Source organism: Sander vitreus, chromosome 3, assembly GCF_031162955.1.
Source record: "Sander vitreus isolate 19-12246 chromosome 3, sanVit1, whole genome shotgun sequence".
NCBI lineage: Eukaryota > Metazoa > Chordata > Actinopteri > Perciformes > Percidae > Sander > Sander vitreus.
This window is the reverse complement of record NC_135857.1, coordinates 23899490-23922488: the sequence shown is the minus strand read 5'-3', so window position 1 is coordinate 23922488 and position 22999 is coordinate 23899490. Positions and strand designations below refer to the sequence as shown.

General features: G+C 40.1%; 2 protein-coding genes across 2 annotated transcripts; both read left to right on the top strand.

Moving 5' to 3' along the window:
• mmp20b (matrix metallopeptidase 20b (enamelysin)) lies at nucleotides 1–7643 on the top strand. The gene is made up of 10 exons (XM_078246595.1): nucleotides 1–135; nucleotides 840–1078; nucleotides 1704–1852; nucleotides 2176–2301; nucleotides 2411–2569; nucleotides 2714–2882; nucleotides 3216–3349; nucleotides 3610–3766; nucleotides 5815–5918; nucleotides 7454–7643. Exons 1-10 carry the CDS (start codon nucleotides 1–3, stop codon nucleotides 7552–7554), a joined length of 1473 nt encoding a protein of 490 aa, XP_078102721.1. The 3' UTR covers nucleotides 7555–7643.
• A 7521-nt stretch (nucleotides 7644–15164) lies between these two features.
• Nucleotides 15165–22976, top strand: tbrg1 (transforming growth factor beta regulator 1). Its single transcript, XM_078246593.1, has 15 exons — nucleotides 15165–15248; nucleotides 15473–15604; nucleotides 16118–16175; nucleotides 16298–16380; nucleotides 16534–16570; nucleotides 16952–17014; nucleotides 17902–18138; nucleotides 18350–18420; nucleotides 18680–18921; nucleotides 19019–19155; nucleotides 21513–21659; nucleotides 21952–22049; nucleotides 22212–22322; nucleotides 22425–22570; nucleotides 22772–22976. The coding sequence occupies exons 2-15, from the start codon at nucleotides 15486–15488 to the stop codon at nucleotides 22858–22860; spliced, it is 1638 nt and encodes a 545-aa protein (XP_078102719.1). The 5' UTR covers nucleotides 15165–15248; nucleotides 15473–15485; the 3' UTR covers nucleotides 22861–22976.
• The last annotated feature ends 23 nt before the right edge of the window (nucleotides 22977–22999 follow it).

Here is a 22999-nt window from a genome sequence, read left to right as displayed (position 1 = left end):
ATGCATGTCATGCTGCTTTCTTGCTGTGTCTTAGTCTTACTTATGCCTCATCTGTGTCTTACGGCGCCCACACTTATGCCGGAGAGAGAGAGCTCTCCTTCTACAGAACCACAGGTTGACTTGAAGCTGGCCACAGTAAGTGCATAATTGCATGAGCTGCATGATATTAGACTGGATGGGACTTACTATCTTGTACAATGCCAAAAACATGCCAATTTGAAGGTATTTTTTTTGAAGGAAGGAAATTGCAAGAATCCATTCTTGCCTGCGTGTTGGATGTTGAGATAATGTTTTTTATTTCTTTTGTTTTTGTGTGGATGGGGGGGCGGAGGTAAGTAACCGCATTGCCCTCGGAGTTCTTGTAGCGGTTACATTGCATGCTTTAGCAGATTTGTCTTACATCCTCTTTTTTCTCTCTCCCTAATTTCCTTTCATAAATGTATTCTTGTCTTTCTGTGGAAAGAATTCTTGGGAAAGACATTCTGCATGAAAATTAGTTAGCAATGTTACTTGAAAAGTCTTTATTCAGTTTTGAACGATTTTAATTGTATTTATTTGTAATTGTACTTGTAATTATAATGGTCTAATTGAAATTTGATGCCGTAAATCTGATGAACCAGTGCAGATGTATATCTTTATATAGAAGTTATAAACAATGTGATGGATGCAGTCAAGTATGACAATAATGTGTAATCTACTATAATGCATGCTGCAATAAAAAAAGATCCAGAAAGTTAACACAACTTTCTACCTTGGCAATAATTAAGTTGTACAGGATCAGTTAATTCCCTGGCTCTTCACTGCAACATATCTGATTTGGGCATCGAATCTTCTCATAGGAATACCTCCAGCAGTACTACAACCTGCAAAACGACCCTATGGCGCGCATAAAGCGGAGCGGTCCCTCTTTTACCTCCAAGGTGAAAGATATGCAGATATTCTTTGGGCTCAATGCAACAGGCATGCTGGACTCAGTCACCCTGGAGATGATGAGGAGCCCTCGATGTGGCGTACCAGATGTAGAGGAGTACAGCCACATCCAGGGGACACGATGGAACAAGAATGTTATCACCTACAGGTATCAAAGTGGTCTTTAATGATGTTTAATGATCAAGATGCTACCAATCTTTTTTACTTTTAAAGTGGAGTAGAATTGCAGTCTGAAAGATATATCTGTAGATGAAAGATATAGGCATGTCGGACCCAGACTGAACTTGTCAAAACAGTCTGGTTGTCCCTAAAAATGCAAACCTCGCCAATACGTGGGAAACATTTTAATGCAGCAGGCAATAAAACCCTTGGCAGCAATAGGAAGCTGTCACAAATCATTGTGGTTAACACATTTGAGAGTTATTGTGGGCTCGTACAAGTGCCAAGTTCACTATATATGCTTGAACTTACGTATGTAACACTGTGTGGTACGTCCTAATCCATTTCTTTGCTATTTCTGTTTGAGTCATGCCTGCTGGATTACATACAGAATAGATGCAAAAATAAAGAGAAACTAAGACAGGCAGCTATTGTCAAAGGCTGTATAACCATATATTTAGTACATGTCATCTATGAACTTAGCTATTATTCTTTCAAAAGTATCAAAAGTTGGGATAACGTTGCTATCAATCATTTTTAATCATATTAATAAGACGTGTTTTTAGGGGACACTGTCTTGATCCTCATGTTCATCAACAACATTGCTGTTGCAGCATTGGCAGGTACACCAGAGATTTGCCTCGCAACACTGTGGACTCTCTGGTTGAGTCAGCGTTCAGCGTTTGGGCCAGAGCCAGCAGTTTGACGTTTGTCAGGTCACACACCCGCAACGCTGACATCATGGTGGAGTTTGTGACCAACGGTGGGTTGGTCTTTTTGCTTCACACAGGACAGGTATAGATGATATTTGGAAGTGCATTGAACAGATTAACTCATGCTCACATAAGTGCACATTTGAGTGACATATCAAGTATTATGTCAAGAACAGTCTCATAGATATACACACAGGAAGCTTTAGTAGTAATTCAACTGCTAAGCAAGGCAGTGTCATCATGCTCTGACTGCTGAATTTAACAGACTCATCTAGACGATGTGAACAGAGGCCTGTAATTTTCTTTTGGCCTGAAATAAAATTGTGTTATCTGTGGTTTCTATTTCATGTTTGGCCTGGATTACATTATGAAGAACATGGTGACTTTTATCCATTTGATGGACCCAGAGGCACACTGGCTCATGCTTTCGGTCCAGGGCTAGGCGTTGGAGGGGACACGCACTTTGATGACGATGAACACTGGACAGCAGGAGGGACAGGTGCAGAACTGAATCACACTGGCACTTCACAATGATGCTGAATGGATTTAATAGAAAGCCAACAAATCAAATATTATCATTTGGATGCATATTCTTTGTGATATTGCAGGTTTCAATCTGTTTGTTGTAGCTGCACATGAATTTGGCCATGCTTTGGGCCTAAAGCACTCCAGAAACCGAAAGTCACTGATGTACCCAACCTACAAATCCTCCAGTTCAGCCAACCTGTTATCCACAGAAGATGTAGCAAACATCAATGCACTTTACAGTAAACAATTTCTATTTACTTAAAATACAGAATTTATTGTAATGGAAGTATAGTAACATTGTTGGAATATAGTTAAATTTGAGTGTTTTTATTGTTATTATTGAAGTGGAACCTGATCTTTAAGTGTGTGCTTATGTGTGTTAGGTCCAGTCAGAGGTCCAAATTTATTTTCGAGGTTCAGCTGGAGCTCTCAGAACAACCCCTGGCTGTCAGGGTCGCTGTTCCCTCTGCTCATGCAGAAACAATGTGCTTCAGACCTGACCTTTGACGCTGTGTCAACGCTTGGGGATGCCACCTTTTTTTTTAAAGAAAGGTATGTTGATGATTTTTCTTTCTTTTATTCTTTAATTTAAAACACATATTCATATTAAGATATATTTCCTCTTCAGAAAAAGCAAAAAGGTCAAAGGTCATCGTTTGTATCTCTAAATGAGTCTCATATAGTAGATTGATTTTAGGATCTGATGGTTGAACATGTAAAAGTGTTATCATTTACCATTCAATGCAAATTGAATGTAATATTCTTCTTGCGATGTAATGGTATTGATACATGTATAAGGTTTTGCATGATGGATATGTCATTTCTTTTCGTTTCATCATAATCATGAATGTTTTGACCTAACCGACAATGTTTTTTCCCCACAAGATACCTCTGGATTAAACATAATGAGCAATATGACATCAAAGAAGGTCCCATAACCAACTTTATGCCTAAGATTAAGACCAGCATTGATGCGGCCTTCTGGGTGCCTCGCAGATCCACTGCTTACATCATTCATGGTAACTGTCTTAATTCAGTGCCGCAAACTGCAACATAATGTTCCTTGGTCTCACTGCCTCCTTTTAATTAAATCTAATCCCAATTTCTATACACAGTCCAACTATTAATCATCCCAGAACTCTACATTCACAAACATTCAACATTCATAATTGATTAAAATATGTTACAATTTGGACAATCACCAAATTAGTGAAAGCCCTCTGACATAAATGAGAAAAGAAAAAGAAAAACACAGATTTTTCTCCCTTTGTTTCGACAGAATCCATGTTCTGGACAGTGAAAGGCTCTGTTGTGAGGGGCAAGCCTCGACTACTCAGCCACTTTGGATTTCCAGCCTGGGTTCAGGACGTTGATGCAGCAGTGCACATAGTGAAAACAGGACGCACCCTTTTCTTTATGCATGACACTTACTGGAGGTAAGGCCACAAATGAACAACATGAATCCAATAACTGGCTCAATCTTGGCAATTATAGACTTTTGACTCAAATTGGAATCATCCTTATTATTATTATTATTATTATTAGTTTATTTGTCAGGGACAATGCATAATACATACATAGTCATATTATCATAGTCAAAGCCATAACAATATGTGTAGATGTGTTGCATAAAATGTTTCTAGCCAATTGGCTAATTTGCAAACCCAGTCCCTGGTCAAGCCTTTCTAGAAAAATAATCCAAATATAATTTTTAAAAAGAACTACATAGTGTGAGTTACACAATCATGCAGCAAATTCAATTCAATTCAATTCAGTTTTATTTATAGTATCAAATCATAACAAGAGTTATCTCGAGACACTTTACAGATAGAGTAGGACTAGACCACACTCTATAATTTACAAAGCCCCAACAATTACAATAATTCCCTCAAGAGCAAGCATTAGCAGTAGCTATTGCGACAGTGGCGAGGAAAAACTCCCTTTCGGGAAGAAACCTCGGCAGACCCAGACTCTTGGTAGGCGGTGTCTGATGGTGCCGGTTGGGGGTGTGATGAACAGTGGTAGTAATAGTCACAAAAAAGATAATGGAACAGTGACTACAATGGTAGTCGTAGTAGTTCATGTCATAGTAGGGCACAGCAGGGCGTTACGGGGTGTAGTGTGGCAGAGCACAGCATGGGTGGAAGCGGTAGGACGCAGCAGGACGCAGCCGGACACTGCAGGGAATCGCAGAGCGTAGCAGGGTGTAGCAGGTCCCTAGCGACAGCTGCCACCCTGGGGAGTAAACTCCCCAGAGCTAGGTTAGTAACAAGCATTTCTGGGAGAAGGATGCACATAAAAGGAACAAATGAAAAGAGAGATGAAAGAGCAGCTAATTGTGTCATAGAGAGGAAGGAACTTCCCCAGCAGTCTAGAATTATAATAGCATAACTAAGAGAGGCAGGCTAAAGAGAGGTGCCGGGTCGGGCTTGAACTCTCCCCTGCCGGAACGGGCTGTACTTCCTGCCTCCCTCTACTCTCACTATATTATTGATTATATGATAGGTAGATCTGATGACTATGAGGAGAAGCAGAGGGAAGCTGGGGTGCTGTGTCTGTAGCAATACACCCTGCCCCGCCGGTCTAGGCATACGCTGCAACTCCTCACTCCCTAACTATAAGCGTTTGGGGAGATTGTTTTTGAGGAACGTTGTCGTTTGGCCGATCCAGGCAGTGTAGGCCACCCTACTGCATCCCTCAGAAGCTTTCGCCACGTGGTAGCAATTCTCTTCTGTGACGACGGCTGGTCAGTCGGCGTTGAAGGGGGGCGAGCCTGGCGAACCGCATCGGCCGCTACCGGTTCCGACTACGGCAAGGCATATATATATATAAATATATATAAATATATTGTATACTAATATATTACATCAACATTTCACAGAGTCGTGACCACATTACACAGAACAGCACATCACGTAACAACACAAACGCCAAGCACCCTTACTTAAAGGTCATTCATTTTCTTACCCACAGAACATTTTACTTTGCTTATTTTGATCGTTTGAGGTTATTTGAACAGTTTAAGTCGTGCACTGCAGTTAGAAGAATACTAATGTTTTGCACTGTAGATTTTAGTTTTCGTCATGAGGACAGAAGATTTGACTCCAATATCATGCATTAGCAAAAGCCACAAACGAAATTCATGTATGCGTGCACTTCAGATTGAATTAAATACAATTATACTGTACTTTTTTAGCCTAAATATAATACTTAAAAAAATTGCATATATTTAATGAAAGTGTAGTGACATAATCGAGACAAATCACAAAGCACCGGTAGGTAGGGACATTAAAAAAGTTGACTGAAAGATTCCTTTTGTCATTTGGACCTCACACAGAGAGCAAAGGGCTCTCATTTTGGACTTTGATGATGTGACCATACCAGTTGCAGTCATGGAAAAATGTTTGTCTCAGCTTTGAAAGGGAAACAGATGACCATGAGTCATGACTTCTGACGAACACTGTTTATGTCGTGTCTGTTTCAGTTACAATGAAAACCGAAGGGTTATGGATTTTGGTTATCCAAAGTACATCAGCGAGGACTTTCCTGGAGTCAACACAACAATAAATGCAGCTGTTCATAAAGAGGGTGAGCCAGTGTAATTATTATTACCCACTGAACTGTATGTTTGAAATGTTTGTTTAGTCAAATCTAAAAATGTTCCAAAACACGCAATAATATACACATCAACAGTATCAGTGTTGTAATGTAACAAAAGTACAAATACTTTACACTACTGTACTTAGTAAGTAGAATTTTCACGTATCTGTATCTTTACTTCGTTATTTATATTTCCGGAATCTTTTACTTTTACTCCACTACATTTCCCCTAAGCATCTTAGTTACTCGTTACTACAAAATAAAATCAGAAGAAACATGTTACACTGGAAAAAAACAGGTTTGATGAATCATTGCTCCTAAATTGAGATAATGCATGCTCCATTCCAGTTGGTGACCTAATGTCTGTTTGACCGTACATAACTAAAGAAGAAGAGGATGTAGCATAATGACTGATAGTGTCATGGAAGCACCTGGTGCAGGCTCTGCCGCCATGGTAACAGACAATGACCACCCCCACAATAGTGGTGATGAAGATAATGTTACACACTTTGGCCATAAAGTTCATAATCAAAGTTTTTTTTACTTTTACTTTTACTTCTAATACTTAAGTATATTTAATATCAGACAATTACTTTTGATACTTAAAGCTATAGTGCGTAGTTTCTGTCGCCCCCCCCATGAAGAATTCTAAGTAATGACAACAAAGCTGTCACACCCACCCCTCCCCGATGCAGTTGCTAGTAGCCAAGGAGGACACGGAGGATTAAAAAAACATGATGGACTCTTCAGAAGAGGTAATTAGCTTCACTCGAGTTTCTGCGCGCAAAAGTCGCCGGATGACACAATCTTCTGAACATAGCCAAATACAGAGAAAGTTGTACAGAGCTAATAGTCTTAATTAGCTTTGTAGCAACTTATTTGGCAATGGCTTGAATGTAACAGACGTTTATTAATATCAAAAGGTTATCCACTAAAGTTTTCAGTACAGTAAATATCAGATAATTTAAGACTTTTACTCAAGTAATATTCTAAAAGGAGACTTTAACTTCTACCAAAGTCATTTTCTGGTAAGATACTTGTACTATTTGCTCAAGTATTGCTTTCAAGTACTTTATACAAGACTGAACAGTATAGGCAAATAGGGTGATGATCTGAAAGGAAAGTGTATAGAGTTAGGAGGTAGTATACTTCTATCTGTAGTTTCACGGGTTTTTTTGCGGTTATGTGTATTGTTATAAGTAACATAGGAATGCTAATTTACATGAAACATCAGAGTGTAGTGACATTTTTACGGAGCATGTGGTTCTCCTCTATGATTTAAACTGTATACTTTGCCCACTTTACTACTTTAAATGCCTTGATTTGATATACTGCCCTTTCAATTGTGAGCAAAAGTGGATATTTATTATATTTATACTTATTATTTAAGTTCACAAAGCTTGATCATCATCATCATAATCATCATCATCAACAACAAAAAACAGCAAAAACTTTCCAGACAACACAGCATATTAGAGGTGTGAATCACTCTTTAACATCATTGTTTTTTTTTCTCATCTCAGGTTTCATCTACTTCTTCATCGGACCACAAGTCTACAAATATGACTACGCCCAGAAACATGTTGTTGGAGTTGAGAAAGCTAATTCCTGGCTTGGATGTTGAAATACTGTAAATCCATGAAAATGTAGCAATGAAATTACCAGAAAAACTTGATTAAATTAAAACGAGTAAAAGAAAAACACTGTGTTTTTCCAATTTTGAGTGAATTTTTATTATTCATTCATTTTTTTCAAAATAAAATAATTACAGTTCAAACCTGATAATACATTTGTGGTTTTTGTATCTGTATCCCACAGTAAAACGCTCCCAGCAACAGGTTTTATGGTTTGTTTAGTGTAAAAATCTTTTTTTTATCAAATTATAATGATAATCAAGTCACTGTGGTGGAGACTGATATACAGAGATGATGAATGTAATTTAGGTTTACCTCACTACTGCCTTCAGGTTTTGACATGACTGAGTACAATCTACAGAATTCACAAATTACACTCTCGGCTTCTGGTTTCTGTACGATAAAGCACACTGTACACACGTCTTTCCCTTATAACAGATGGAAAGCTCAGACATTATATAGACGGCTCCAGAAAATTGGGGTCGGTAGACCCAGCTGTAACTCTCTGTGCTTTTGTGAAATGTGATTGCCCAACCTCCCAGAGAATACTCCCATATAAAAATGTGAAGCCTGGTGGAAATGTACATTTTAAACATGGCGTTGTTCCGGCTGGGGATACATGTTTTAGGTTCTCTGATGTTAGCGGCAGTCTTGTGGACTCTACCCGTCGATCAGGATCAGTGGCTGGTAATATTGTGGGTATTTCATTTGCTTTGTTCTGTTATAATAGCCTATATACATAACATATAGGCTGTATATAATCTCAATGCAAAGTGATGGACAGAGAAAAAATAAAATATGAGGCATACTTAAAACTCTAAATTGCAGCTTTTGCTCATCCCTTCTCATTTATCTCAGAATCCCATATCTCCCTCTTTGCAATTGATATACTTTTAGTAGGGTCCATCCTTACTTTTACCAGGATTCACCTCGACTGTGTCCTTCATGAAATTAACTACCTAATTAAAAACATAACATCTCGGAAACTTGCTCTGATGGCAACACAATTTAGAGATTTTATTTAGAGGGAAAGGATTTGTATGAATAATTAACAAAAAAAAGCCACCTTTAACCTCACATCAAACATAGACTACATCAATATTGTAGAGTAAATACTATAAAACACCATTTGCAGATATCTCATCATACAAACTGAGATCTAAGCCTCCAGACCTGAATTCTTCTCAACAACAGGGCTACCTCAAGAGGTTTTACAACCTGAACCACAGAGGCAGAGAGTCGGGGAGAAGGATCCGGTCCGCATCAACCATGGAGGAGAAGATCAGAGAAATGCAAAACTTCTTTGGTCTGAGAGAGATAGATCGCCTGGACCCTACCACCCTGGATGTCATGAGGGAGCCCATGTGTGGAAAACTTCAGCTTTTACCCCGAAAAGCCTAAATGGAAGAACCACACCATCACATACATCTAAGATGTTTATTTTTTTACTGATTACTGTAATATTGTGAAAGGGGCATTTTCTTGTAGACTGTTTTATTTTTATGACATGTTACGGGAGCTACAGCTGTTGAACTTGTTGCTCCCACTGTCTCATGTGTGTGTGTCCTTCTTTGGCACTGCAGGATTGCCAAATACACTGCTGGCATGAAGAGAGAGGATGTGGCAAAGTCCTTTTGTTCAGCCCTGAGGATGTGGACTGATGCAGCACCACTGAGGTTCATCAAAGTCAACCATGGCAAAGCTGAAATAGTCTTCTCCCTCTCCTGCAGAAGTAAATCTGAAAATCACTTCTGAAGAATAATAATGTTGGTTTAGCACAGAGTTACCAACTATGGTTACTAATAATGCCACAAAAGAAATAGAAACACAGTTTATTACATGTTTAAGACCTGTCTAATTCATTGTAGTGTCTTTTCTGTTGCAGCTCATGGCGATTTCTTTCCCTTTGATGGACCCCGGGGTGGCTCATGCCTTTCAGCCAGGAGAGGGGATGGGAAGAGACGTGCACTTTGATGGAGGATGGCGATGAGTCAGACAGTATATTTACTCAAATACTCTTGCCTAGTTTACTGCACTGTGCGCATGTGACAAAAATACAATCAGAGGGTAAATCATTAAGATGGGATGACACGGTTTAAGAGGTGCATGAAAAGGAACACAATTAAACTCCTGTAAAATCCTGTAAAATCCTGTAAAATCCAGGATTGAATTGAAAATCCTTCTCCTGACCTACAAAGCTCTAAATGGTCAAGCTCCATCATATATTGAAGAGCTCATAGTACCTTATTGTCCCACTAGAGCACTGCACTCCCAGAATGCAGAGTTACTTGTGGTTCCTAGAGTCTCTAAAAGTAGAATGGGAGCCAGAGCCTTCAGCTATCAGGCTCCTTTCCTGTGGAACCAGCTCCCAGTCTGGGTCCGGGAGGCAGACACCGTCACCACATTTAAGAGTACACTTAAAACTCTCCTCTTCAATAAAGCTTATATTTAGGGAGTGAGGAGTTGCAGCGTTCAGCCAGACCGGCGGGGGAGGGTGTATGTCTTCAGACGCAGCACCCCTTCTCTTCTCTGCTTCTCTTCATAGTTGTCAGATTAATTTACCATATAATCAATGATATAATCAAAGTAGAGGGAGGCAGGCCAGTACAACCCGATCCGGCAGGGGAGAGTTCTAGCCCGACCAGGCTCCTCTCCTTAACCTGTCTCCCTTAGTTATGCTGTTATAGTTTTAGACTGCCGGGGGACTTCCTTTGGCACACTGAGCTTCTCTCTCCTCTTTCTTTCCATCTGTGTGCATCCTTGTCCCAGAAATGCTTGTTACTAACTTAGCTCTGGAGAGCTTATTCCCCAGAGTCCTTATGTATTTTTTCGCCCAGCATGTTTCCTTGGATTAGGGTGGCACCTAAATCATGGTTACAGCTGTCCCGGTTGTCCTGCCCCACGCCCTGCTATGCCCTGTTATACCCCGCTACGCTCTGCAGTGCCCTACTACGTCCTGTAACGCCCTGCAGTGCCCTACTATGCCATTAACTACTACAACTACTATTTCTGGTCATTGTTCCATTATCTTTATTGTGACTATTATTGCCACTGTTCATCACACCCCCAACCGGCACCGTCAGACACAGCCTACCAAAAGCCTGGGTCTGTCCGAGGTTTCTCCCTAAAAGGAAGTTTTTCTCACCACCGAGGTTTCTTCCTAAAAGGAGTTTTTCCTCGCCACTGTCACACTAAATGCTTGCTCTTGGGGGAATTACTGCAATTCTTGGGTCTTTGTAAATTATAGAGTGTGGTCTAGACCTACTCTATCTGTAAAGTGTCCTGAGATAATTCTTGTTATGATTTGATACTATAAATAAAGTTATAGTTAAATGTCATCTCCTCCCACTGTGTAATCAGAGGGGCCACTATTTACTCCCTCCCCCCTCTGGAACAGGGGCTTGTCTTAATACTAAAGCACAAGGGGACACTGCTTATTCTAATTCAGCTTATATCAGAACAATACTTTTTTATTTTTTTATTTAACCTTTATTTAACCAGGACAATACGCACCTCAGACTGGCAAGGCTGCCTTTATAAGAGGAGAGTGGATGGGGAAAAGGCATTTTAAACATTTCAACAAGATGACTCTTGCTAATTTTTGTATTGTGCTGCTGGGCTGTTTAGCCCTGTGTCATGCAGCACATATAATTGCTCCAACACTTTCACCGGAGGACAATGACCTGGTGCAGTAATGCAGGATATATTCTGCATAAATATTTGCATTATTTTGCATAATTCTGTTTAGCTTATTTGCTTTTGTAGTATCTAAAGGCTTATAACTTTGACTTAAGTTTCTGTTGTAAAGGGTTCAGATGGACATTGTCCCATTTTGCTGAGTCATCACAACTACCACAATTACCAGAGGGGCTCCCTTAAAGGGGGGTGACTGTTGGGGCTATTCCATGTGGAGGTTACCGATTGGTTGCTCCTTGCTCCTATTATATACTCCCACATATCACTTCTTATGTTACACAAAGCATAGGATATAAACTATGTCTCAACGGCAGAACTTCAGATTCTGCAGGGTCTGTAAATTGATGCTGAAATCTTTGATGTAATAAACTTTTATAATCAAGAAAGTGTCAAGCGGATTTCTTATCAACACATCATCGCAGCATTGTTGTTCGGACACCACACTTTCTTGCTGAGAGTTAGATGAGAAGATTGTTACCACTATCTCATGTTTGTCCATTACGCAGTAGGAAGCTTTTGCCAGGGAATGGTTAGTTTAGGTTATGTTAGGTTAGCTTTGCTTTGCTTTGCTTTAGCTTAAAGACTGGAAGCAGGGGAAAATACCTAGCCTGGCTCTGTCCAAGTCATAAGGGAGTTATGTGGTAGACTATTTCTTAGTAGAGTGTTCGATGTAGTGTTTTAGCGTATTTTAGATCAACTTAGAACAACTTTACAGTTTTAGTTCACTCTCACCGCGAATACCTGAGTTTCCAGCTCTGATGAACTAAGCTATGTCCAGCACCAAACAAGACAAACAGACAAACAGACACAGTTAGCAATTGGCTATGAACAAACTGGAGCATTTAGCAGCTAAAGAGACAGATATTTTTCTCAGGAGTTGGTGAAGACAAAAAGAGAGCTGAAAGAAGAGTAAAAAATGGACTTTTATTCATCTGGTGCCAAGAAACACGACTCCAAGTAAATGCTAATATTACTCTGTATCTGCTATAGGCAACTGACTAACTTACACATTATGAATACTTGCATATGAACTGAATCTTTCCACCCACAGGATATCTATATTTCTCAGATGGTCCCAGACAGAGTGAATACTACCTGCCCTACAAGAGAGTGATGCGTGTACTGCTCAACTTTGGCTGGCTCAACTGTTACTGAGAACAGACACAGCAACTCAAGTGTCTATGTCCAAGATGTGACTGCAGTTAGCATGTCATGCAAAAATTGTTAATGTGAATAATAGTAGCCTATTATATATTTTTGTGATGTGGGGAACAGTACTCAGTAGTCTCGCTTTCCCAGACCCTCCTCCAAAGCGCGACAGTGTAACTACTGTTTGGCTGTTGACGTATAGCGAATAGCAGGATCAAACTAAGGCAAAGGTCAGTGAGTGATTAAAAGTTGTGCTCTGAACACATCCCAGGGTTACAAATAAAGAGCTCCCTGTAAGTTCACTGTCCCCTTTGGCCAGAACAGGACCCAACTTGTATTCATATTTCGATACACTTGGGTAATTAGCAAACAATTTAGGCCATTAGTTGTTCTTGGTCATGTCTAAACTGGTATGTTGTGAAATACTCCTGTCTTTTGCATGGATGATGCAATTTTAGAATTAGGACCACAGAGCTTGTTTATTGCAAATGTAGCCACATGAGAGGAGAGCCAATATAAGAGAGCTGAGTCATTACTGTTTTCATGAACACAATAACTAACACGATAAATTAAGGATTTTTTAGTCTTAGAAACCTGGTTGAGGCACAAAACAAACCAAGGAAGTGATCATATGCAGAAGATACAATCAGCAAGAATAGGGAAGCTTTAAAGGGGTTGGTTCACCAAAATACAAACAAAAAATACAATACAAAATATATTTTCTGCCTTACCTCTTATGGCAGGTGTCTTCAATGTTTTTTAAGCCAAGGACCCCTCAATTTAAAGAGAGACGCAACAGGGACCCCCTATTACATACAGAATATTGTGTACATTGAGCTGCATATTAAACTGGGCCTACAATAACATGTAGGGCAGCCTTTACACACAACTTTTTTTTACATAGACTACTAAGCTATTAAAATAGCCTAATAATTGTTGGCATGATTTTATAAATCATGTATTAATGTTAAAACATACATGTGGCACAGTGAATCCTTAGGATTAACTGTCCCCCTAGGGGCCCCGGACCCCCTGTTGAAGATCCCTGTCTTATGGTATCCAGACATGAAGATTGTTTTGGTTTCATTTTACAAGGTTATCAGTAAACTGCTTCCACCCAAATACAATGGAGGTGAATGGAATTGTATGTCATCTTCACAGCCCTATAGCAACATCTAGTTCCAGACACAATGTGTCCCCGTGCTCCAGATATGAACCATTTGGGCAATCACCTCAGTAGAAAGCAGTTCCACTGAAAACTGTTCACATTGAGGTCAGTGGATTATAACATTGGTTCGGGAAAAAAATAAATGTTGATGTAATTTTACAATTCTATGAGCACAACATGGTAAATTACATCTCCATTGTATTGGGGAGAAGGCATCGATCTCAGAAACATGTCTCAAAACCTCAGCAGATAAAATCCACATATCTACATGGCTATATTTACCACAGGTTATTTGGGTTAACCATACATCATACATTGTTGGTGGTCTTAATACGAAAATAAGGATATGAAGTAACTGTTTAAATAAATGTTAAGGGAAAGCTACCCACTTTATTGCCTGATACCATGCCAGAATGACAGAAAATATGCAATAATTCTGCTGTAATTTTGTTGGGAGATGTTGATTTCTCAGTACACAACAAATGAGCTCAGTTTATAGATTCACAGATTCTATATGTAAAGTGTCCTGAGATAACTTCTGTTAAGATTTGACACTCTAAATAAAATTGTATTGAAAGTTTGTCCTCATTTCTGACAGTCACCCATTCATTTGAAATGTTAAACTGTTTAGTCCATGGTTTTAGGTGTGTGGCATATTTATGCTCTGCGAGATGTCCCTGTAATCTGTGTTTTGTTCTCTGCATTAAACAACCACACAAGCATTTAGGTGTGTACCACATACTGGAGGTCATTTTGCAATGATGAAGGATGAGGGAAGATATTATTTGAAAACACTGAAGGTGCCAGAAGGAGGAAACACTGAAAATCAAATGTGTCAAATTATCTTGACCATAAAGAGAGTTTTTTCAGATCACACAGTTGCTGCCTGGAGCAGAAGCACAGTGTCCTGTCATGTAACTATTGATGTGTATTGTGTATGGAGGTCACATGACCCTCCCTACTACAAAAACACCAAAACCTAGATGGAGAACAATAATAATAATAATAATAATGATGATAATAATAATAATAATAATAATAATAATAATAACAATAATAATTCTAACAATAATAATAATAATAGTAACTACCAACAGTGAGATAACAGTGAGAAAGAGCACTCAAAAGTTTCCACCGTGTGAGGCACACTTTTAAATCTTTTCCAACACCTAGCGTACAAACTTAAACCTCTCTTTTTTTCCATAAAAAAAGTTATACAACCACAGACTTTGAAATAATTTCATCTGAACATCAATTCACAAACTCAAAATCGACTGTAATTGTAAATGTTAAATTGGCATTTTATCATTTTTCTAACTGTATGTAATATTATTTTTAAAGCTTAAAAAAATAAATAAATAACGAAACCGGATATCCGGTAGAAATTCTCCACGGAATAAGGTCCGATGTGAGCCACAGGCTTTAGTTCCTCTATCTACATGCATCATTTTCTCGCGTGTTGAACCACATTACTGAAATGTTTTTTCTGTAAACCGCTCCATATTGTAGTTTTATTACGACAGAGGGTGCTGTTAAGAGGTTAACCCTAGTGTTTAGCCACTCTGTATGTAAACAACGCGATGAAGACGACTGGAGGTTCCGGTTGACACACGGAAACAAACAAACCGGAGCACGAACTGAAAGAAGTGGGTTTGCTGCGGTTTCACTGAGGTGTGTGTGTTTGCTTCTATCTAACCGTTATTTACTCTTGTATATGATGGCATTGGCAGCTGCGAGCAACTCTTAGCTACACTATCACACAATATTGAGGTTTCTGTATGTGTGTGTGTTCTCTCTTGCTTAACGTTACAGCCACAATGCTGCTAATGTTATTCTAGCTGAATGTATGAGAGGCATTATAGACAGTAAAAGATAATTAATGTATCTGTCTACAGGTCACCGTCTCCTATGGATTCTCTCAACACTTTTGAATCTGAGATGGAGGCTGATGAACAGGGGAACTACTCTCTGTTTCCTGCTCTGGACAGCATTGCAAGTCTATCTGGGACCGCTGAGACTCTGGAGAGGTTGTTGGAAAAGAATGTGATTTTTAAAACATGTCATTAGAAACGTCCAGTGTAGACTCACTGCTTATACTGTGCAAGAATACATATAGATAGCAGAGTGGGGTTGCTACAGAGAGGAGAAGAGCATCCCATCCGTGTAGGTTTGTGCTCACAGGAAATTAAATCATAACACAAATCAGATGATATGATTTAATACCAACTGTCCCCTTTCTTAGCAGTGCTTTGTGATTCTGGACTATCATTTATTTATTTTCTTTTTTTCCCCCCCACATTTGATAACAAGCAATCCTATGACACCTGTTGAGTTAGTTCAAATTATATACACAGTACCTCCCATGGGTGGGCAATTTGTAGTTTTCCCCATGCTAAGTTCAGTAGTGCAGTTTCATTATTTACTCAAATATGGATGAATATGTGCTCTAAAATGATTTTACTTCCTAAGTAATGATTTTTGATATGCCATTAAATGAAATAATGTTACACTGGATGAAACTAAACTTTTTCTATTTGTAGCGAACCACCCAGTGAAATTGCAGAGAAGCCAAACCTCACATGGCTCGATGCTGCACAGGTATCTGCCGTGTATTTATTCATCATATTTCAGTTTGGTGTTTAATAACATTTACCACAATCAACTGGTGTGAGATTTTTTTGGTAAGTGTTTTTTTTTTGGTCCCCTATTCTTTCATGTAGATTGTCTTGGAAGAAGCTGGACGTCCTATGCACATAAAGGAGATTAAACAGAGAATCATCGACAGGGGACTTGTTCAATCCAAGTACAGCAATACTCTCAATTTACTACACATATTATTGCCCATGTGCTCACATGTTAAGCCAAACCATGAATCATTAATTTCTTGAGTAGACCGCAAACTTGTTCCTGGGTCTACATTTAGACTCTGCTTATGCTGCTGTTCTCTCCTTGGCAGTGCAAAATCAAGTCTGGAGGCTGTCATGTACCGAGAGGTAAGGAGGATGTTTAGGATGCAGTCTGACAGCAACCTCTGCTGTTGAGTATAATAACTTGCACCTCCATTTAACAGCTGTGTCAGTTGATACAGTACATGCATCATCTGTATTTCTGTTACAATTTTTCCTTTTTCATATTTTTTTCTTTCTCCATGTTTTTCCATTCTGCTTCTTTGGCCTTATTTTACAACTTTTTAAAAGAGGCAGACATTTTTGCGCTGTAATAAGAACAAAGGATGCTCTGTGCTCAGATGCAGAAGCCTTGAACCTGCTGTATCTAATAATGGTGGAATTCATCTACAATGACCCCCAGCTTTTGGGACTCAAATTTGGCTTTTCCGCCCCGTGCATTGGCCTCAGTCTCACATTATGTTTCAGACACAAAAAGGCAGCAGGAGATTCAAGAGGATTGAGAACAGAAACGGAGTCTTTGCACTGCTGGTGAGTTAAATGGGACACTAATGCCAATTTCACACAAAACCCAAATATATATTGGGATACTGAAAATGCATTTGACCTTTTATGCCAGACTCTGGGTCGTGGATAAATACTGAGGTGTAAAGATGTTGGACTTGAACTGTAGTTTGATACACAATCACGGCCTGGTACAATTCATATCATCATATCACTTATCATGTAGACAAAATGTATTTATATTGGAAATAACATGGGTACATACAGGGCTTTTGCAGTGGAGATTTAATGCTATCCGGCAATCTGATAAGCAAGTGTCATGTAGGATATCTTATATGCTATTTATCTTCTTAGTTAACCTTATACATGAGGGGAAATGTTTGTTAATCTGCATGATCCAGGAGAGCAGAATTTTAAAGTAGAGATGGCTAGAAGTCACTCCTAATTTTTAATTATACCTACAGTAGTAATAAGCCCTTAATACTTCTTTAACTACCATAGGACTAATGCTTACACCATTAGAAGCTGAGCCCCAAAGGTGAGCTGTGTCAGACCTGTGTTAAATGTTGGTCAGCAGCGGGATCTTGGGACCACGCTGGACAACTCAGTTGGACTAACCCACACCTGGCAACTGTTTTTCAGTGTAAAAAGGGGAAATCCTCCCGGAGGAGCTGTGAGAGTAGAACTAATATCTTTATTTAAGTTTACTTGGTTTTGAAGATCTCGTGCACATTTTGTTTTCAGTAACTTTCATTTTTTGTCATACAGCAGTCTATGTGTAAGCTCCCATCAGTGTTATTTTCGTTTACATTGTCACATCCCTCACCCTGAAGGCCACACAAGCATTAGCCTCAGGTACTCCTGTTGCACATGAACAGATCTCTGTCTTCCTCCTTCCCTCTATTTCCTCGCAGACTGATGAGGAGAGGCAGCAGGCCCTGCAGGCTTTCACTGCCCAGTCTTTCCTCGGCTCTCCGCAGCAGAACACCATCTCCAATTCTGGCTCAGTTGCCTCGGCGCCCACCTTCCCATCCCCCACCAGCTCCTCAGAGCATAGGACCAAGATGAAGAGAGGTCCACGAAAAAAGCAGAATGAAAAGTACCGACTCAAGTACCTTAGGCTGCGCAAAGCTGCCAGAGCCATGATATTTGTGAGTAAACTATTGACCCTTGAAAAGCTAGAATTTTACGTTTTCTTTCACATCGTGCATTTTTTGGTATGATATTGTTAGAATTTCTAAATCGTTTTTTGGTGAGAACTGTTTTTTTTTTTTCTTTTATAGAATTTACAGTAAATTCCTCTCAGGACCAGTTTAGATACACAGCTCTTTAATTCTTGTTGTTCTGCTGTTTTACCCACAGGAGAATGCAGCTCTCTGTGATGAAGTTGCCCACTTAGAAGAGAAGTTTCTGAGAGCAAAGGAGGAGCGGAGGTGAGCGGTCACGTTTCAGCTACGCTTATGCTTCCCATAACGTTCTTAAACTGCGGGTGTTCAGCAAGGACCTTCTTATTCGTCTCACTTTATCCAGTTTTTTACTCTTGTACATGCTGGATGTGCTGTTGTGATTGTAAAAAGTGTGGCTTCATAATTGTACATAAAAGTGCTATTTATTTTTTTGCAAATTTTTCACGTCATGTCACCTTTAAAAAACAAAGCATTAAGTCACATTCATATTCATTTTCATTTCCAGGTTTTTACTGAAGTCAATGTTGCAGTACCAGTCTTTGTCAGAGGGGGACATACTGCCAACACCCAGCTCAAGCGCCCATCCACCAGTGCCGCCTGCAGCATTAACCTCAGGTCCTGCAGGGGCTTCTGGCCTGTCTGGGGGGCATAACCTGGCATCAGTGGTGTCAACAGGGGAAGAGGGACTTCTTAAAAAACCCAAGAAGGAAAGGAAAGAGCGAGGCAGGGAAAATGGAAAGGAGGAACGTGAGTGTGTTAATGCATGCATTAATGTGATTTGAATGGTTTACAATCACTTTTCAAGACAGTTGGCCCATTATTTTCATCTCTTATGTTTCTTCAGTTCCAAAGAAGATGTCTAAGAAGAGAAAGCTAGCAGATGGGTCTCGGAAACTGGTGCAGCCCATCCCTTTGGACTCATCTGGTCGTCCCGTTTTTCCCATCGTACTGGGAGGTTTAACAGTCTACAGCCTTGGAGAGGTCAGTGTCTGGCTAGTCTCGCTTTGCCAGACCCTCCTCCAAAGCGCCCTGAAGGAGGGTCTGGCTTCTCCACACAGCATGCACTCCGCACAAAGCCTCTGTCTTGCGAGAGAAAACTCTGATTGGACAGATAGTCTAGCTGTCTCAATTCACCATGCAGAGATCTGATGAGCAGTACACAACAGTCCTCATAAATCCACCCAATTTAAAATTCCAACACAAAGAAAGCGGAAGGAAACGGAAAATAGATGCATCCGGCGGAATTTCCTGCAGCACCAGAGTAATCCTGGAAGTGGAACGCGAAGGAAATAGACTAGTGTCTGGCTCTACTCTCATATTTTATGATTTTGCAACAAAAGCATCACCTATTGCCTCCTCAAAATGTTTGAGAAACAGCACCACATGGTGGCCGATCGCAAGGATTCAGCGGAACATGGGGAACTACTGAGTCGAGTTTTGTGTTAAAGGGGTGATAGAATGGTTATATAGGGTATTTCACGCTGTTCCTTAAGGTCTCCTAATAGGGTATGTAACATTGGTTGGGCTAAAAATAACTCTATTGCTGTTTTTTTGGCCCTAATGCTACCCTGTTAAATGGGACTGGACTGAAACGAGAGTTTTTCTGCCTTATATGGTCTGCTCATGAATATTTAGATGAGCTGCACGCTGATTGGTTGAGCTTAGCATGCACACAGACAGACACACACATTCCCCTCTATGCCAATCTCTAGGTATGGTGAAGGGTATGTGATGATGTAAACTCATCAACTAATCTTACTGTACAAAGCACCAGATAGTTTCGTTACAGTTTATTCATCCTCCTGTGTGTCGTGCACACACACACACACACACACACACACACACCTATGCTTTCGGCACTGTTCGCTGAGGATCCATAAAAAAGTTAACGTACTGTGAACTGCCGCCTGCACACCGCCCATTGCGAGTCCACTGTGCCACTGATTTAAATCCACATGTCCCGCTCAATTGTCCGATATTGACTCCTTTTCTCTGGGCCAGTATTCTGTATCTCCTGAGAGAGCTCCAGCCAGCGTGCAGCGGGGTCTGACAGTCCAGGCAGAAAGCCAGCGATCCGGGCAGGCACTGCGCCGCTGTCACGGCAAACTGTGGAGCTCCTGAACTCTGAAACAGTCGTACTAAATTTGCAATTAGCCATAAATTTTTGTAAAACGGCCCATATTTGAACTTTATATAGTTGATTTCTCGCATAAAAAAGTCTCAGAAGTGAATTTAGTAATGCAACAGCAGATGAACAATGTATACAATTTCTGAGATTTGCGCAAACAAGATTTAGAAGACTAACTGACCTCAGATCAGTTAGTGGCCTATGTAAATTTTGGGGCGTTACAAAGATAGAAGGTAGAGCCAAATGAGAAGGAGTTGAGAAGTTGACGTCAACTTTTAGCTTCGTTCAGATTCCCGTTTTCAGAGGCAGTTTCAAATTGTGAGATTTGCAGAGGAAAGAGGTGTCAATGGGATTTTGAGGTTCTAATGTATGTCCTATTTACCCTCCAAACTGTCGTTTTTCAACTATGACTCGGTTTTGCATTCTATCACCCCTTTAATAGGAGTAATTATTGCCAAAGAGTAATTATTGCCAACACGTCCTGTGAAATAGTTCCACCTAGTAGTGGATTGACGTCAAATTTTGTACACAGCCTCAGTAGAGCATGGGGAACTACTATGTTGAGTTTTGTGTTAATCGGAGTAGTTGTTGCTAAGATACGCATGACTTCCGGTTTTGACTGCAACCTACAGGAAGTTGCTGCTCTATATCTAGCACATTTGTTTTATTAAAACATATTTTAATAACTTTTGGTCATAAGGGTTCACCGAGTCTACACACAAATTACCGTGCAGATCAGACTCACAGCCTAGGAAGAGATCGCAAAAGTAGGTGGAAATAGGTGTGGCCTATATAACAAGATTCAGCTAAATTCAAGGAACGCAGTGATTTAAGAATTTTGAATGTGCAATGTACGGTATGGGAGTTACTGGCCAAAACACTTTCACTTTGATTATAGCGCCATCTGCTGGTGGATGTGTCATTTTTGGTGTCTGAGGTACGTGGTCCAGTCCACCCTTGAAATGTTCACTTGCATCACTTGTACGGTGTAGGCTGCAATAACACTTTGACTGACGGAAGTTTTTTATAATAATAAAAACCTGAGCGGTTTCAACAGGGATCCCAGGTCCGCTGGTGCTGGGATCCACGCTGCTTTGCATGCGCTGATCCCAGCACCCTCGGGCTTGGAGCGCTAAATATTAAGTCTATAACAACCGCTCTAAAATCTGACACAAACCACTCCCAATGCAAACTTTTGCCTGCTCTCCAGATAATCACAGACAGGATGTTGTTCCATGATGAGTGTGCCATCTACCCAGTGGGCTTCTGCAGCACCCGAGTCTTTGCCAGCATGAAAAACCCTGACCAGCAGTGCCTCTACACCTGCCAAATCAAGGATATGGGAGCAGGTCCACAGGTACGCACGCACACACACACAGTTGTTATTGAAGTCAGGTTTGCCAAATGTCCATCATCACTGTTTAGACCCTCGTTTTTAGATGTAAACAGTATTTAAAGAAAATGTTATTAAAATATGTAATATAATAAGGACGAATACATTATTTTCTGTCTATAGAGCCAAGTGAACACAACAAAATTGCAGCATACTACCTCATTCAATAAGTCATGTTTGGTTGGTTCAGTTTGCAATAGTATGAAGAAAATAAAATATTTTATTGACACATGCAATCTAATATTGTCCCTCACAGTTTGAGATTGTGCCTGAAGACGATCCTCAGAATGCCATCGTGGCCTCCTCGGCCCTGACGTGCCACTCCAATCTACTAAAGGCCGTCGCGTCTGTCAGGTACCAAAGTTCACAACAAAGGCTTGAATTGTGATTGATTGGTGTTGAGTCTAGAAAAAGTCCACCATATGTCCAAGACAAATATGTCCAGAAAGTGAAGTCAACTTTATTTTGAAACGTTTTAACATAATTATGAACTATTTCAACATGTCCTGTTTTTAGTTCCAAGTCTGTGGTGCCCATCGTGCCATCAGGAGCTGACTTCTTTGGCTTCTCCCACCCCACCATCCAGAATCTCATCCAGAGTTGTCCTGGAGCACGCAAATGCAGCAAGTAAATTCAATACACAACATGCACTTTTTCCAACATTCGTAATATCAAAAAGGAATGAGATTTGTTTTCATGTTTGATGTCTTTTTCACTCTGTGTATTTAGCTACCGATGGATACGTTTTGACGTGTGTCGCCCTGGTGATGGCCAGGTTCCTCACAGCCTATCGGAGGACGATGCCTCAATCAACTTTGAGGCTTACCAGAGACACCAGGGTTATGATGAGAACATCAAGACGGAGCACATAACAGGTTGCTTAAATATCAGTTTTCTAAACTGCAGATATTTGTAACTTGGCTGTAGATGACCTCATGTTTTGTTATACCCATTACATTTACAGGACAAGCAGTAATGCCAAAATATGACAGTCCTTCTAGTTTTGTCATCTCTTGTATTTTCTAATGTGGATATGATTGCTGAGCATTGACAGTGTCTCTTCTGTCTTTCCTCAGGACAGGCACCGCAGTCCCCTAGCTCCTCTCATCAGCACCACCTGACCTCCCCCACCATGAAGCCCACTACCAAATATTTCAGCTCCTGATTCTGAAAGTGCAAGATCCAACAATCCTTGTGAACTTTCCATTCTTATTTACAAAGCCTACGCGTTTCCCTCTTTTCCTTCCTGGTTCAATAATTCAGTAAACGGAGGCAAACAGGTACCTATGTTATTTATTGCATGT

Excerpts from the sequence above, each read along its gene's own strand:
- mmp20b (XM_078246595.1), top strand. The coding sequence starts at position 1 with ATGCATGTCATGCTGCTTTCTTGCTGTGTCTTAGTCTTACTTATGCCT. Across the intron at positions 2,570-2,713 it reads AAACATCAATGCACTTTACA|GTCCAGTCAGAGGTCCAAAT; the intron begins GTAAACAATTTC and ends TATGTGTGTTAG. Across the intron at positions 5,919-7,453 it reads TGCAGCTGTTCATAAAGAGG|GTTTCATCTACTTCTTCATC; the intron begins GTGAGCCAGTGT and ends TTCTCATCTCAG.
- tbrg1 (XM_078246593.1), top strand. The coding sequence starts at position 15,486 with ATGGATTCTCTCAACACTTTTGAATCTGAGATGGAGGCTGATGAACAG. Across the intron at positions 21,660-21,951 it reads ATATGGGAGCAGGTCCACAG|TTTGAGATTGTGCCTGAAGA; the intron begins GTACGCACGCAC and ends TGTCCCTCACAG. Across the intron at positions 22,050-22,211 it reads AAGGCCGTCGCGTCTGTCAG|TTCCAAGTCTGTGGTGCCCA; the intron begins GTACCAAAGTTC and ends TCCTGTTTTTAG.